We start from the raw sequence: 16,946 nt of genomic DNA on the forward strand, positions 1-16,946 counted from the left end.
GGGGTTAAAAAAGACCAACAGAATATTTAAATGCTTGTTGTCTGCCTTTTGCCACTTTAAACAGGAGATATGCAACAGCGCTCTAACCGTGCAGCAATGAAGATCTAAGAGAGCAGAAATATTCTGTATGGATAGACTTTTGGGGCTAGATATTCTGGACATTTGGACTTTCAAGCAAGACCTCTTGTATGGCAGATCATGGGATCTGGCCAGCATTTCTTGGTTAGTACCATGTGCATCTGAACATTTCCTTCTGAGCACCAACTAGGTCTTTCAGTGAAGGGCTCAAGTAAGAGGACCGTTCCATCTTACTTACAATAAACAGTACTTTAGGTGGGGAATTAGCTCACATGCTAAAGTTAAGTGAGATGGGTATTGAGGCTCCCATGACCGATACTGGAAATCTAGTCAATAAAACCCATAGAGTCAAGAGAGCTTTCATCTCTTTGTAAAGCAGATGTTGGTAGCTGGTCAGATCACTCATACCCTCAACTTGGTCAGCTAGACCTCCATGGACTACAATGAGGGAGAGTCTAGAAAGCTATGATATAAAGACATGAAGTTATATGAAATTAAACCCAGTCCTGTATTCCTAGGTTTTGGCTCCTCAACTGGTCTGGCTTTAAAAGAAATCACATCAAGAGGAAGTCGGTAGCAGCAGCTCATTCAATTAGGAAGAAACAATTTCAGGACTGAGAGAGGATGCCCCAAGAATTGGGTAGGGAATTACAAGGATTCAGCCCATGTTTTCAGATTAAATCACGTCAAGATAAAATACTTCACACCCCGACATAGTTCAAAATGTTAATTTCTAACTTTCCTCTTTAAAATCCCAGCTCAACACAAAGACACTAGTCATGACTCAACAGTCAGTGCATCCAAATCTGAAACAGTTTAACTTAGTACATCCACCTGTTTTTCTCCTTTCTGATTTTCCCTTACTTCATTCTTCATATATTTTCCTTCCCATGTTTATTGCATATAAATCCTATCACTCATCCCAGGCTTCCATTTCTGTTTTCTTTCCAAACCTTTAAACTTGCCCCAACCTGTTCGTTTCCTGTAGCTAAACACCACCTAGGCAAAGACAGTTTACCATTAATACACTATGGTGAATGCAAAGATGTATGAAAGTAATATACTCCCTTTGGCTGAGCTGGTCCCTTGGAAATAAACAAACAGCTGACAGCATTCAGTTAAAAAAAACCACAAGAAACCAACAAAACTCCCCAAAACTGCAACCAACCAAAACAACCCCCAACCCTCCACCATTTCCCACTGAGCCTAATAAGCAGTAAGTCCCCAGTACATTACAATGACCTATCTAGCACCTCACCCCTGAAGCATAAGCATAAACCAAGGGCAGACTAAAACTGAGCATTTATTTATTAATTTCTCCCTCCCCACTGTTTTGTTCATGTGAGCACAGGGACTTAAAAAAACAGAGACAGACTGACAGACAGAAAAGCCCTTTGTAGACCACACCTTGAGTAACATCGCCCAGGTGAGAGGCATCTGTTCCTAACAGAGTACCACCAACATTCCCAGGCAAGGACTGAACTCAGTAGCAATAGGTGGTACATACATGAGAGAAAGCAAGCAAGCTGCAGCATCCTTTTCTTATTTTTCAAAACACGCAGGAATAAGCAGCACATGCAAAGATCCTTCCCTCAAAAGGAAGACCTGTTTGGCAGCACTGGTTTGCAGAGATGGAAGTTGAGGGAAGAAGAGTTCAGACCTATTTGAAAACCCCACTCTTAAGGATCTGGACAGCACTAGCACAATTGCTTGGGGAAACAGAGTGCCTCCATAACTACTGAAAAAAACTAAATATGAGAAAGGGAGAAATCTAGTAAAATTATGGCCTCTTGCATTTGAACACCAGACTTTCTAAGGTGCGCCACTGTTCATCAAGATTTTTCCCAGTGCTTTGCCAATTGCCTCAGCTTCCACCTGGGAGGGTAGATGAGTCTTTGTCTTTCCAGTTCTTGACCTCAGTGCCGAGACTGCCAACGCAGGGTAATGGCAATTATCATGGTGGTTTTGTGGTGTGTTCATTTCCTTCCAGCTGTCACAACTAGAAAGGAACTACTGGCAGAGAGGGTTTCTGCCAGCTCCAAGCTGTACATCTGTTCCCATTTGTCTGTTCACACAACATGGGATGCAATCTCCCTTTCCTCTTGTGCTGGCATCTGTTTGCTCGTTCTGTTTGTCCTGGAAGGGCTTTGATTTCAGAGGCTGAAAAGTGAATCTCTGTGGATGAAAATGTCTTCATGTATTTTAAAAAGAAAAGAAAGAGAGGTGTGCAGCCTTCGCTATCAGCACCAAACAGTTCCCCTGCAGATAATGAAAGCTGAAATAAAACTAGCCATGGTCCATAAAGCTATGAGGAGAAGCAGCTCATGCAGGACTCCTCAGCTTGTACAGGAGGACGAGGGGATTCTGGAGCTGGTGGAAGCTAATTCCCATTCAAATGGGACAAATTACAGCTAATCAAAATGATCTGCTAGGACAGGGATGGATGATTCATGTGAGGGATTTAAAAGCCTACTGGACTACTGTAATGGCATATTTTAAGTACACATAGGACTCCCATCATGTACACAGCCACAGTAATGAGAATTTATTTAGGACAAACCATCAGAGAAGAAAGTAGCAAAATATTTTGCTACTTTTAAAAAAACAATCTCTGAGGTTCTCACTGTAAAAAAAAAAAGATATAAAATGTCTCATAGTTGCAGACTCAAAACACAGTGAGTTTACAACAGACTGTTCAGATTTTAAGAAGACGAAGTCTCAAAATGGCTCTGCGTGACCTTTGAAACAACAGGAACGCTGACAGTTGGGGAACACGATCCCAGGATTACAGGCTACTTAGTAAGCTTTACAGAGCGGAAGATTTTAATCAAGACTTGAAAAAAAGCAGCAATCATTCCACCACTGAAATGGACATGAAATCAGCTTCTGCCTCCCTGCATCACTCTTAGGCAGTTCCAAACGAGCACTTTTTACTCACTCCAATAGTTTTACATGTAATAAAAAAAAAAAAAGAGGAGGAATATATGACCTTTGAAATTGATCTCGAGGGGGTCTCTTTTTTCTTTTTTATTTTTTTCTCTTTAAACCAAGCCAGCCTAACTCTACATAGCTTCAATTCAGCAGAAAGAGCAGCGGAAAGACGAAGATGCTCATAACTTTTAGAACAGGTTCACATATCTAATGCTGGAATTAATTGTTCATTTTACTCTATTATGTAACTAGCTAGCCAATCAAACGAAAAAATACCGCCATCCACTTTTAAAATGTGTTTTGTCACATGATATGGCATTAAAATAGACTATAGGTGACAAAAGGAAGACTGGGGAAAATGTGGGCCCGCTGTTGAATGAGACAAACCGTGGCGTTTCATCTGACCAGATTCAAACTTCGAGATTTTAGTCATCCTTACCCAGGGCTTCATTTTTCCCCCTACAGGAATACGTGAGATACTCAAATATAGAATTTTTGTATCACGTTCAGGGCATGCACAATCACATCCACACACTCACATAAAACTGTCATCAGAGTTACAGAGAAGATTAACATTGCTTTTGATCAAATTATATACCTGAGCGACTGGAAGAAGAGTTTCTACAAATACCATGGATATTCAGATGAACACCTTTGCCCCTGTATCTACCACCTGAAGTAAAAAATGGTGTGCCTTTATTAAAAGCAACAAAAAAGGGAAAGATGGTCCATCCTTTGAGCCAACATTTATAACATGATGTTGCTGTCTTTCACTGTCATTCCTGAAAAAGTCCTACAAGATGTATACAGCCACAACAAACTTAGAAGTGCAGTCATGTCAACTGCAACGTGCAATCACCCTGCCATACAGCACTCTTCAATTTCAATATTGGACAGGTCTTCTGCAACAAGAATTGTGAGAGCTACTAGTCCTCCCAGGTAGCAGTATTTTAATTTCAAATAGAAGAGGTCTTACAATGTACTGAGGAGTTATGGCACTGTCTTGCAAGGCAACTAAAAGATACAGAACCAGATAAGCAGATGAATCCCTGTTGACAGAAAAGCAAGTCAGAGAAACAGAGAGATCATGATGTCTTCTATCTCAAATACACACCAAAAAGATATTCAGTATCTTTTGAGAGAGATCAGATGCAAAATGCCTCTAGACTACTGTCACTACCAAATTCCAAGTTCCATAATTTGCCTTGTAAGGATCTGAAGTTACCATTAACGCAAGTTAAGTTACTTCTCAAGCGCAGGCTTATCACTGCAGACAGCCACCAGGACAACAGACTCCTGTATCACAGAAATAAGAAAGCATGAAGTGTATGAAGTTCAAACCTATTGCTATTAACTGCCTTGATTTAAAACACTTCAGGTCTTCATCTGAACATAGGACAAACAGTTTTTAGCAGCCTCTTCCCCACAGTGGTTATATGATAATTCTGTAAGTGGCAAAATGCTATATACAAAACTAAATAGTTGAATATATTCCTAAGTTGGTATTTTGAAAGCATAGACCAACCCAAGTTCAAACATTAATTGCTTCAGATAAACAATGTTGGAATGATTTTACCTTTTTGATTAAAACTTCCTTACATCAGATGTTTACATGAACTGTCAAAAACTGCCAAATGCCAGATAAGATAGCTACCCTTGCCTACACAAACAGTGCTCACACATACACACAACGTCAAACAAAATGGACAATTAAAACAATGAACAAACTATTTTATTTTTGTTGATAGATAAGAACATCCCATTGAAAATAAAGAATAAAAAATATATTCTGCTACAACACTTGGAACGCTTGAATCTCACGCTATAGCACATGGTGAAATTCTGGTACTGTAACATCACAGTAATCCCTGTGCACACAGGTGCACAGAAAGCCTTGAACAAATATTTATACCCATAATAGTGCCATGTACAAAAATGTCATTCCATAAAGGCCAAACAGAAAATTTAAACATCTTTGTTTTTCCTACACCAATGCCAATGTAATAAATGAAAACTGTTTTCAGTCAATTACTTCCACTTAAATCGTATGAGATCTTTTTACGCTAAAGAACTCTGAAATTCAGCATAATAAAGTGTGGAAGAAGTAAGGTATAAACAATATACTAAGCATGTGTCGCATGATGTTTTCCTCAATATATAATTAACTTTCGTATGGTTACACCAACAATCAAGTCAGTATTTTCCTAACACAAAGAGAAAATATTCTGTTTCTTCAATCAATGCTCTGACCTCTTCCTACTATAGAGAGCATGCTTGTATTATTCATCTAAGCATATATGCACCCAAAAGATATGCAAAACAAATCAATATAGATAACCTTTAGTATCAAATGCCTAATGATGTAATAATAGAAACAATTCTCAAAGTCCAAATGACTTGCTAAATCAAAATTGCATTGCAGTCACTTAAACTAACAAAATACTTGGGACACTTGTGCGCCACAAAATTTATTTTGCAGCAGTATCTCTGCTGAAACCTGAGGAGTATCAGACTATCAGTAAAGCAAGGCATTTTCAGAAAAGGAATTTGTAAAAAATACATTTATGCCATATGCTTTCATATAAAAAGGCAGTAAGAAATATAATAAAACCTACCATTTTAGGACTACACCTTCCCTAGCAAATAGTTTTTATCACTTGCACTATTACATACAGTACATTCAGTTTCCTACACAGAAAGTATATTTTCTTGTCCCTGATGTATATTACAATTGGCAGTGACAACAAACTGCTGTATTATCACCACTCATTCTTGCAGCTTATACAAACAGCACCAATTTTACCCAAAAAAGGCTTATCAGTTACATAGTAGCACTTCCTTATAGGAAATAAAAGCCCAAAACATCAGAACCAAGCATGTCTTTCCAGAACTATACCAGAATATATGGCTCAGAGTTAAGTGGTGAATAACCAAGAGTATTGCATAGTACAGGGATCTCGCCTGTATGAATAAAGCCACTCTTTGATTGTTTGTCACCTTCTGTCTCCAAGAATGGACAACAAATTAAACAGGTGCTAATGAATATGAAAGTAGAACACAACTAAATTTACTGGTAAAAAAACAACAAGAAATTGTACAGTTCTCTCTGGCACAGTGCAAAGTGTACATTAAAAAACTGAATACATATGTACAGTGTGTATGTATATTTTTATATATATATAGTATGTATTTTCCTGACACATACACGTGTGTATATAAAAAGCATGAACACACACATCCATGCCAAACTTAGCAAAAAGATGGAATGTTTACGATGTGAATGCATTGTTCCAGTTAAATCAGTCTGTCCCAGAAATGGCTGTTTATACAGCCAATATGCCCTTCCATGAAACAGAAATATTTATTGCCTGCATAAATTGACAATATACTGTACATTTGTCCTCATAACTTACCAAAGGACTGATAATCACACTTTATAAAAGCTCATATTTGTATTAAGCCCTCTCCTCCATAGCCCTTCCCTCCCCACACCTCCATCCGCCATGACCAATTCATATGGCTATTCCCTTTATGGAAATCTAGGAAGAATAATCTAGAATAATATACTAGAGTATTACTCTGCTTGAGGACCAGACACAGTATTCACTACAGAGATGAGATCTTCTATTTTAAATATTTCTTGCAATATAAAAGTTTACAGCCACCCCTGTAAAAATTATTAACACCTGATGCTGTTTTTTTTTATTATTTTCCTTTGGGATTCAGCTGTTTTGGTTCTGAATATGAACACGTTGGCTGAAGTCTGTAACAGAAAATGCACTTTTCAGGATTCGGAGAGCGCTGTTACCCGACCTGCCCACCCTCAGTATGATCAACTGTCCTTCCCTGCAGACGTTCTGAAATAGTTTGCAAAATACTGGAATGTAATACAGATCCCGCCCCCCCCCCCCCCCCCCTTTATTCTGAATGTCTTTTTTTACATTTTGAGAGCACTTTCAAAAACTAAAGATAATTTATATCAGTAAAATAGTTTCAAATAAAGGCGATGGCTGTGAACCTGAGAGCTTAGCGTGATACGAACACACGTATTTGTGGTATTCCCACTGGCTAGTACTTTCCTTGTTTAAGTCTTTCAATGTGGTAGCACAACTTTAGGGCAGGCCCCAGCTTCAGTCCCATATATTTCATGATCATATCACTCCTCAGTAAGAGTAGTGCCTTCCCATCAATTTCCTGCAGAAGGAAGAGAATAAACACAACAACATACAACTACTTTAACGAGCTGCATGGTAAAACTGAAAAGTACATTATATTTGTTTACGCTGTAGTAAAATTTTATCTACTATATATAAAACAGTAACTTAGTATAATTTCATATTTACAGATGGCCACTGAAATTGAATTTATTTTAGTATTATTTAACATACAATTAAAGTATTTGAGATGCTAAAGAAAATTATAGTAAATAAAAGAAACTGACGAACAGCCCTCAAAATTAGGTACTGGCTGGGAAAAAAAGTGAATGGGTCAAGGGAAAAAAAAGAGAAGCTGCAAAGGAAGGTCTGTGCAGTTAAAGATTAAATGATCCAAGCACAGAGGCCTTGCACTGAACCTTGAACACAGCTGCGGGAGGATTCTGGCATGCGCATGCAAACAGTCACATGGAGGAAGGGGTTACAGACCATCTAAATCTGTGAAATAAGACAGATCTATGTCCAGGTTAAAGCAGACAGATTGTTAGGATCAAGACCAAGGACAACTTAGTCAGATTTCAACTGCCTGGTTGAGAAGCTGCTGAAATGTGACAGTCCTAAGCTCTTAGTAGCATTACATACTGTAGACAGGCAGTTAGTTCCTTAAAACACCATAAAGAAAACCACTCTGTCTCATTTTTTTTAAACATAAACCTGACAAAACAAGTGACATTTAGTCTTGTTATACAACTAAGAATAAAACATAAGACAGGAAGCTCTGTTAGAAGTTATTTTAAGTTCTCCTTCCAATCCAGCTTACTCTGAGATTTAACTGTTAGTAGGAGCTGGTGGAGAACAAGGGTGAAATACTACTAACGAGAAAGCCAGTCTCTTTTTGGAGGGCCATATACACAATGAAATAAGAAAGCAGCTCTTTGCTGAGCAATGTGCCATAGAAAATCACAGTGAGAAGGAAGAGGGGAGACCAAAAACAGCACAGAAACTGACACAGCTTATCTATCTAAATACAACATCTAGTTAGATATTATGAAACCTTACACGTTGTTTTTCAAAACAGATGAATTCAACATTTCAATTGATTCTTTCAATTTTAGTATTAATGACCAGGTGTAAAGCTAATGAGGCATAACAGCATCTCTACTTCAGGATAATCAGTCTCCAAAACAAACCTAGAGAGGTGTTGTCTTTGCAGGCTAAATGCCCCATACTGTACATGAGAATGCCATCTTCTCTAGAGGTACCAGGGATGATGGGGGTACCATGGAAGTTGGCCATTAGAACTTGGATACTTCCAGTACTGGCCTTGTTCCATATAAGCTGGAAAGCAGTGGGTATTTACTTTAGTCTAACAAGACTGGAACACAGATAAAATATACTGCAGGAGGAGTTTCAGGTAGAAAAATAATTTTCACCCTCCCTCTAATACATGAGTAGAGCCTGTTCTACCTTGAACTGCAAATAGAGCGATAGACAGGAAAGCTATATTTTAAGAGATTAACACAACACACAATCTACTAGAACAGAATGGATATGCATCATACATGTCTCCTAAAGAGTTCTGCATGTGGAGCTAGTGCCTGTGGATCAGCTTCTTTCACAAAATGCATTACTTCCTCTATTGACCAGGTGGAAGGATCCTTATTCAATATTCTTGAAGGTTCCCTTTTTAGTGAATTCAGATCTGGTCCAGTTGTGGAACTTGCAGCTTTTAGTATAAAAATATTGTGAAAGGAAGAAGTATCACTAGTCTATACAGGGATAACACATTCTATTTTACTTAAGACATTCTTAATATTCAGATGCGGCTTTTATTATGCATTCTTTGCAATATATTAAAATAAAAGATGTTTTATTTTCCTCCAAATAATATTGAACTGTTACATTTGTCTTTAAATGCATTATATAACTGCAAATATTTATAGCAGCATAAACATTAGCACTATGACATACCTAGAGGGATTAGTTTGACTTGTACTTGGCTCCTGGGTCCCAAGATGCCATAAATTGGGAATGTGGCAAAGCCAAGTTAAGGTGTGCAGACAGAGGGAGGGACAGGAGAAGACCCTATTCCCATATTTCAGCAACAAGGCAATAGTTGATAAGATGCTCAGAAATTGAGCTGCATATAACCAGCCCTCCTCAGTCTGGCCTGCCACAGGGTCCATAACCTGAGTGAGGAAGTGAGAGGAAGGTGCAGCAGGCAAGACCCCTCCTGGCTTGCACCGCAGTATTAGTTCAGTTCTAACAGGCTTAAGTTCTGCATTTGCAGTTACATTAGCAAGGCTGACATGCTTGGCAACAGCACATTTCACTCCATATGCAAGCGTTCCTATGGCAAAGGAGTCCTTTGTTCATAACTCTCAGACTTTGTACACTAATAAAAGCAGTTATATACTTTGGAAAGTTTAGTTATATAGCATACCTTCAATCTGCCTCTGTATTCGATTCCTACTAACTTCGTAGTAACTGCTGCTCCCAGCAGAGCTCAAGGACAGCCTGCGCAGGACTGGGGCTGAATTTGAGGTAGCAGTCACTGGCTGAAGGGAATTTCTGTAATATGCTGCACTCCCTGAAGTACGATATTCTGTGGAATTTCGATGGGTCGGACTTGAAGGATTTACAGAACTAAGTGCAGAATCCATAGAGTCCTCAGAAAATCGGTGTTCTTTGGAAATGCTGTTTTCCTCTATAGGTAATGTTTCTGCTACACAAAAAGCAAGTATCAATATGTTCAAAGTGATGGACATCATACCTTTGTTTTTTAACACCTTGCTATGTTCTCTTGAAGACACTGACAGATTGTAAACCTACTACCAACTCTCCTGTGAGGCAATCACTGCTGCTGAATGTTTGCCCCTTTTCCTCAAATAATCACTGGGCTCTTACTGTATTTTTAAAACATGTTTTGTAGCAAAAGATTTATTATGTCAACTTTGAGACAGTCTTCCATATCATTTCAGTTGTATTTGTTAAATACCATGAACAGAGAAGTGACAGAGGAAATTTTGGGGGGTAAAATTGTTTGATGTTAATACTGATATATCAAGCAAACTTAGTCAAACATTTTCATTATCTTTTTTAAAACATATTCTCAAAAAGCTAACCATTACGAGTTTGTTATGTTTACCTTGCAAGAAATTTTTAATATAAATAAAAACTCTCATGTTAGCTAACAATTGTTTAATTTGTTCTAAGCAGCAGAGGGAGTCACTACATAAACAAGTGGACAATTATCATCTCTAGATCCCAATATGTTCAGACATAGAGGCCATCGTTAAAAATTGAACAGGTTACAGGCAAAGCCACAGATGGCTGTGAGTGCCAGGTACAGCACAGTAACATAACATGTTTTGACAGCAACGCTGTATCTACATACAGTTAGTTATTTGCACAGGGCAGGGTCTATGAGCACAGACTCTGCAAAGCTAGATATGTAAATTACTGACCCCCTGAGCAAGTTAAAAAAAAAAAAAAAAAAAATCAGGTCTCAGGAAGGGAGTATAACAACACTCCCCTTTTTAGTTCTTACCACTTCTCAGCTAATTTCTACTCTGCAAAACACAAACAACGCTCACTTAGAAGACTCCTGAGTTTTTAGAGCCTGTCAATACCGTTTCTAAGCCAGATGAGCAGAGTTCAGCAGGTCCCTTTCCCTGTGCCACAAGACAAGAGCCAGGTTTGCCTGATCACTGAAAATTCCAGCTTCGGTCAACCAAATTCAGGAGAAACATGCCATGATTGGGAGAAACATGCCACATAAGGAAAAAAACCAGCCCCAAATCAATGAGAACACTACTGCATTCTCTAGCAATCATACGTATTCTTCTCTGTTTGCGCCAGGCCAATATCTGGCCCGAGAAAGAAGTTGGAAACATGATGTACAAATCTGTATGAAACAAATGCTACTTTGGCAGAGAGTTAAGAGCTGGAACATATAACTAACAGGTTCACAGAAGTGTAAACTCCACGCTGCCATCTTGAAAATTACTCTAGTGAAGTTATAAAACATATGATAGTGAAGCAGCATATTCTTTGGAATAAGAACTGGTATGTTCTGCAAAACAAGTTCCTGAAATAAGCTTTTTACTACCATTCTTATAAAACAACTTTCAAGAACTTCTTGGGTGAATACCCAATTAAAACTGAAGGAAGAGCATTTTCCTAAAAAAATCCAGTGAGCTTCTCAAGAATGTTTTCAACTTGCTTCATGAGGTCTTAGGTTCTCTGCTGGAACCTGTTTAAAAGTGGAGTGCAGTGAAGAACTGTTAAGTGTATTTTGGTCTTCAGATAGCATAATCCTGAAAGGGAACAAAGGCACTCAGAGAGTCAGCTCCCTACGTAGTGAATGTGGTAAGGCAAGATCTGCAAGACGATGTAACATCTTTTACTAAACTTGATAGTCGTGGAATAAAGAAGCTTTTATGGACACAGGACCTCCTCTTTCATATACTCAACCCTCAAAACAACCACTGCAAAACTTTCTAGTTTGTTAGACTTGAATCGCAGAAGTAAAGAAGCAGCTGCTGAGGTTTTCAAAGAAAACACACAAACAAGAAAACTAACTTATTTACATTTGTCAGCTTGAAGTACCTGCAGCAACTCACTAAAATGAAAAACAAAAGCCATCATTCTATAGAATTTCAGAGAGACTTTAAGAGATGTAGTCAATGATATGCACTATAAAATTAAAGGGTAGCCAACCAAGGGAAAATTAAAACTGTAAAGAATGAAACCACTAACAAAAATCTCAGTCCAAGGCCAAAAGGGAGAGGTGATACTTTAAATAGTTACAGCAAAGCTATATGAAGGAGCCTAAGGTTTAACTGACTGAACCTGTAGATTTAGATTTCAGAAGTCTTGAAAGGCACGATGAAACAACGGAGATGATACTCTGCAGCAGAAGGTTTCAACTAGAGTATTTAAGCATTTACCAGTCAACTCCATATAACATATTAAGAAAAAACCTTTTTGTAGTTTTTATAGTAAACAAGCAGAGGTCCCAAATGTAGGGGCTTTTAAAAATAATTGTTTTACATAATCCTTGTCAGGATTTCTGAAGACAAAAAGATTTTTTAAATTGACTGTATTACAAAAGAATTTGATTATATTTATTCCAATTATATCCCAGATTTTTCTCTGATGTTATATATCCTATAGTAAAGAATAGTAAATAGGGCTGGGAAAGATCAGCTCTGCTTGTTTTTCCAAGATACCAGCATTTGAATTTATTTTACTGTAAATTCTCAGTTCACGTACGTAAGGTGGAAAAGCTGGCATATTTCCCATCATCTTTTAGAGAAGGTGTTTCTGCTCAGCAACTATAGCATCCAATCCACTTTCCTTTCCATCCGTCTAGCTTCTCTACACACAAAACAAAGCTGCACTCTTGTTGAAAAGTGGTCAGCTGGTATGATGGCTGATTCAAAATTGGCATCTAGCAAATGGAGCTTTGCAATCCATGAAGCAATGAATGACACACTTCTCCTACCTCGACATTTTGAGCAGTTGTGAATAACAGTGGTAGGAAAAGAGACGGGAGGTTCCACTTCAGAATGCCTGATCTCTGGGTAGATTAATAAAAAGCCAATAAAAGGCCTTATGTTTCAAATGTAAGGATGACAACAGACTGTTTAAACACTGAAGGCCTTAGCAGGAATTGGACGTTTTGTTTTTCTTGAAGCTCCTCCGGGAATTAGAAGCCAGTTGTTCTGCCTCATACATAACAGGAATGATGTAATTGGCCTCAGTAGTAAGAACACTCTGTTTTCAGGGGGAGGGAGACTGAGTTATTCCCCACCCTACCCCCCTTTATCTTTCATAACTTTAAGAAGAAACTGTTAGCGAGCAGGAAAGACAGCAAAATCTGCAAAACATATCCCTGAGCAGATTAGAAAGAAAATGAGCTGTTTGAAAGACCCTTTCCCACAATTATTCCATTTTGCCTTCAAATGGTTATTTCAAAACAACTGTTTCAAGACAACTGTGTCTCAATGGAACCAGAATTTTTTGGGGGCAGATCTTTCTCGCTAACCAACCCATGACTGACCGCTATAAAATTACCTCCAGATTTTCAGCAGAGGACATTGCCCTAATGGGAAACACACAACCCTAAAAAACACTTTGCGTCTTGAAATGCAGAGTACAAATTCAAAACTCCGAAACCATGGCAAAACACTTACTTTAATTATTTTTTATCCAAATAACTGCACTTTATAATGAACTATTGATCTTAAAATGTATTTTAAGGAGTACACTGACTTCATCTGTAAAGGGGATCCGTTAGCAAACAAGGATTAAAAAGCAGTACATGCACGCATGTTTACTTTGAGGAGATTTCTTACAAGATAATGCAGATCTACTCAAACATTTGTTTTGCTCCAGCTGAAACAACTTCGTTTGAGTATAATTAAGTGCTCTACTCTTATTAAGTTACATACCAGAAATATCTGACTTAGGTGTACAATATATCTGTGGACTTAAGCCAGTACTTCTTTTGGAAAGACACAGAAATCAATGATCAATGCAGAACTGTATTTCCTGCTGCTGTTATTACATGCAAAGAAGTGAATATGCTAAGTATACATAAAATAATAAGATGTAACATTTTAGATAAGCTATCATTTTGAACATTTTAATTTTATATCCTTTTCTGCTTTAACTGTAGTCCTATGACTTTTTAATCTGCACAGAAAAAGAGATCATTCTGCCCCCATTGATGCTAATAGACACAAAATGACCCCAGGATCTCCAAAAAGAAGGAAGAAAAAAAAAACCTAACAAAGAAGTAACTAATCCCTGCCATATTTCAAAAAAGCCTTTGGAAATGCTGTGCAAATATCTTGCAGCAACAGAAAGCATGTATCAGGACGACTCAACATTGACCAAGTTACCATGGCTTAACCAGTTAAGTAGCAAATGCAGAGTAAAAATTTTCTTAAGCCTCTCTCACTGAGGTTTAAACCTAGATGCTTTACTTCACATCTGAGGCAGACTAAAACTAGACACATGCTCAGTTGCTGCAGCTCAGCTGCAGCACAGGAAAAGGTGCTATTCATCAGTGAGCTAAATCAATCTAACAGCCAGCTGCCATGGGGAGGCTTCACTGATGCCCTGGCCATGGCTGCATTTTATTCAACCCTTCCTTGTGCTCACACTGAGTCAGTCCAGAGAAGTAAACTGCAAACTACTCCTCACTTCACCAAAATGTTTTCTGTGCTTTTGCTCACTGGTTCAGCTCACCACCCAGCCAGGGGACCTGGGACGCACTGCAGGGACAAGGAGGCAAGGAAAGCAGGAGCAGCACAACTTTCAGTGGCAGCTAACCATAAACTCAGCTGAATTGTATCATCAAGCTACACCCTTCCTCACTTAATGGCCCCAGCCTAGAGTTTTTAAGGTTTGCTTCCAATTTATTTCCTAATCCATTTCGGGGCAATTGGTTTTCTGCTAAATAGCCATATATGAAGCAGGAGGCTTCATCTGTCACCTATTTGCCTGAGCCCCTTCACAAGAAAGGCTAGCAGGTTTAGCAGAAGGACTGCTGGAACTTGCAGTAGATCTTCCCTAAGTGCAAAATCTGTGCCAGTGATCAATAATTAACATACTTTCACCCTGACCTGTCAAAGGCTAGAGACAAACCAGACACATACGTTGAACTTGGTCCTTTTTGACTGGAAATACTGAAACCATAAATAATCCTCATATATAATCCTGACATAATGTAATTACCTTCAGATGGATGAGCATCATTTCTGGGAAGCTTAGGGGAAAGAGGAGCCGAATATGGCGGAGAGTCCTGAGAGTATCGTTTAGCACTCCTGTTTTCAGGTATTTCTTCTTTTGCTGTGAAGAGACAAGTCACCACCTATTATTCTAGCATAAAGCTGCTCAGGTGGAAAGTCCAGGGACAAAAGCAAAGACACACATCAGCCATTCACCAGGTTACAGTTCAGTTTCTTGTGTCACACAGACTCAGTCATTTTGATACAAACTTTCAAAGCTGAAGTACAGCTTATATACTGTCATCACCCAAATTACCTTGACCCTGGCTACTTTTCTGAAAAGAGTTAAAACTAATGACTTTCATATGACAGACAATTATAAACATACTTTCTCCATTGGGGGAGGTGAGGGGGGGTGAATATTTTATTTTCTAAAGTAGCACCCGGAAGACAGACTCAGCCAATCAATCAGACAGCTGTGAGGAAGCTTCATACCCAGTATGAATCTTCAGAAATTGCCCTGACATGAAGGTTTTCTCAGCTACAGCTCCTGGTAATGTTTGGGCTAGAACTTGTAATGCCAAACCCTGCAAACAACCTGATCGGAGATCTGGTGCAAGTCATTTCATTTCCCCCTCACTCCACGCTCCCGGTGCAGCAAAGATATTGGCCTCATACAAAATATCACAAGCAGCCACCTGCAAACCCCACCTTTTCTACTAGGAGACTGGACTGTACATAGTAGAATGTAAAATTTTTAGAGCCACCACTTCATAAGGTGAATAAAGAGGGAAGAAAGGACCTTTTACTGGTGTGGGAAGGGCTAGACTGAATTCCCTTTCAGGGCAAGCCCCTTCTCACAAGGCAGTAAGTATCTTTTTGTAAGTTTATTTTATGATCTGATCATAAATCTAACAATGACATGTAAAGTTTTGAGCTTGTCCTTTTAGCAGTATCACAGTGGTGCAATACATATGTTTCCTGGCTTGGCTACAAGGAGGAGGTTTGCTGAACAAAATGATTTCTGGACACGTGGTATGAGCTATCCCATCCTGTCAAAGCACTACTGCACTGGAACCAATTCACTAAGAACTGAAGGGTATTCATTTCAATCAATTCACGTCATAGTAAGACAGATTTAAAAATTACATTTCATGAAATTGCCACACTTCTCAAAAATACCAGCACTTGAAAATAACAGCTGTTTAACAGTACCTGGTTTGTTCCTGTCATACTCTGTAGGACTATGTGCACATCCCACGTAAGGGCTGAAAGGCTGGCTACTAAAGAGATTATCACACTGCAGGCTGTGGCACAGTTTCTCCAAGAAGCGTAGGACAAACGATGCGCTGTTTACAGAAGGAAGATTGATGGCATGCTTTTCTCCATCAAAGGAAGCTGTGAATAAGAAGATGATGTCAAACACCCCCCAAGCATCATGAAGTACAGTAAAACACCGTCATTAACTTAAAGGAGAAGACATCCAGATTTGATTTAAACCACACAAGACATGAGAGGAGTAAGCAATCATTCTGGTAGTTTAACAAATTTACATCCAAAGGACTGATTTTATGTTCTGTTGGATCCATGCCAGTTTAAATTTCATCTATGGGAACTTATTTTAATAACATAATTTTGGAATCACACCAGCATAACAAAACTTGCAACTATTCCCTCATCACCAAAACCTTACGTATAATTTCTGTTGTTTCCTTAAAAACAGCAAGCTCTCCACCACCTGTTTGCAGGAGATAACACAGAAAAGACCCTTTGCAGCACTTGCTAAAAAAAAAAAAAACCAAAACCAAAACCAATATTTTTTTTTAAAAAAGGAAGCAAACAACTTTAAGATTTTTTTTCGCAGTTTCTAACTGATCTGAGCATGCTTGTGGTAATGTGCTAGCATCCACTACCACTGAAATTCTTCCTACAGACACTGTTTTGCCATTTGCTATTTTATCACTAGAGAAATCTATCCTGCTGTCAACACTACAGTGGTCAAGCTCCCGTTTATTTCAACAGGAGCTAGGTGGCAGAGATA

At 38.6% G+C, this 16,946-nt stretch overlaps 1 protein-coding gene across 9 annotated transcripts in view; it reads right to left on the reverse strand.

Moving 5' to 3' along the window:
• Positions 1 to 4,712: 4,712 nt before the first annotated feature.
• Positions 4,713 to 16,946, reverse strand: part of SCML2 (Scm polycomb group protein like 2) — a 74,893-nt gene continuing 62,659 nt past the window's right edge. For 7 of the 9 annotated variants that reach the window (XM_069784766.1, XM_069784763.1, XM_069784759.1 and 4 more), the window contains 5 exons: positions 16,121 to 16,303; positions 14,913 to 15,026; positions 9,607 to 9,888; positions 8,726 to 8,889; positions 4,713 to 7,203 (listed from right to left, as the gene is read on the reverse strand). In XM_069784766.1, the coding sequence (XP_069640867.1) occupies positions 7,078 to 7,203; positions 8,726 to 8,889; positions 9,607 to 9,888; positions 14,913 to 15,026; positions 16,121 to 16,303 (869 nt within the window). In that variant the 3' untranslated portion in view covers positions 4,713 to 7,077. The remainder of the gene's footprint in view (positions 7,204 to 8,725; positions 8,890 to 9,606; positions 9,889 to 14,912; positions 15,027 to 16,120; positions 16,304 to 16,946) is intronic. The other 2 variants (XM_069784758.1, XM_069784762.1) reach the window with 1 other exon arrangement.

This window comes from Haliaeetus albicilla, chromosome 6 (genome assembly GCF_947461875.1).
Source record: "Haliaeetus albicilla chromosome 6, bHalAlb1.1, whole genome shotgun sequence".
Lineage (NCBI taxonomy): Eukaryota > Metazoa > Chordata > Aves > Accipitriformes > Accipitridae > Haliaeetus > Haliaeetus albicilla.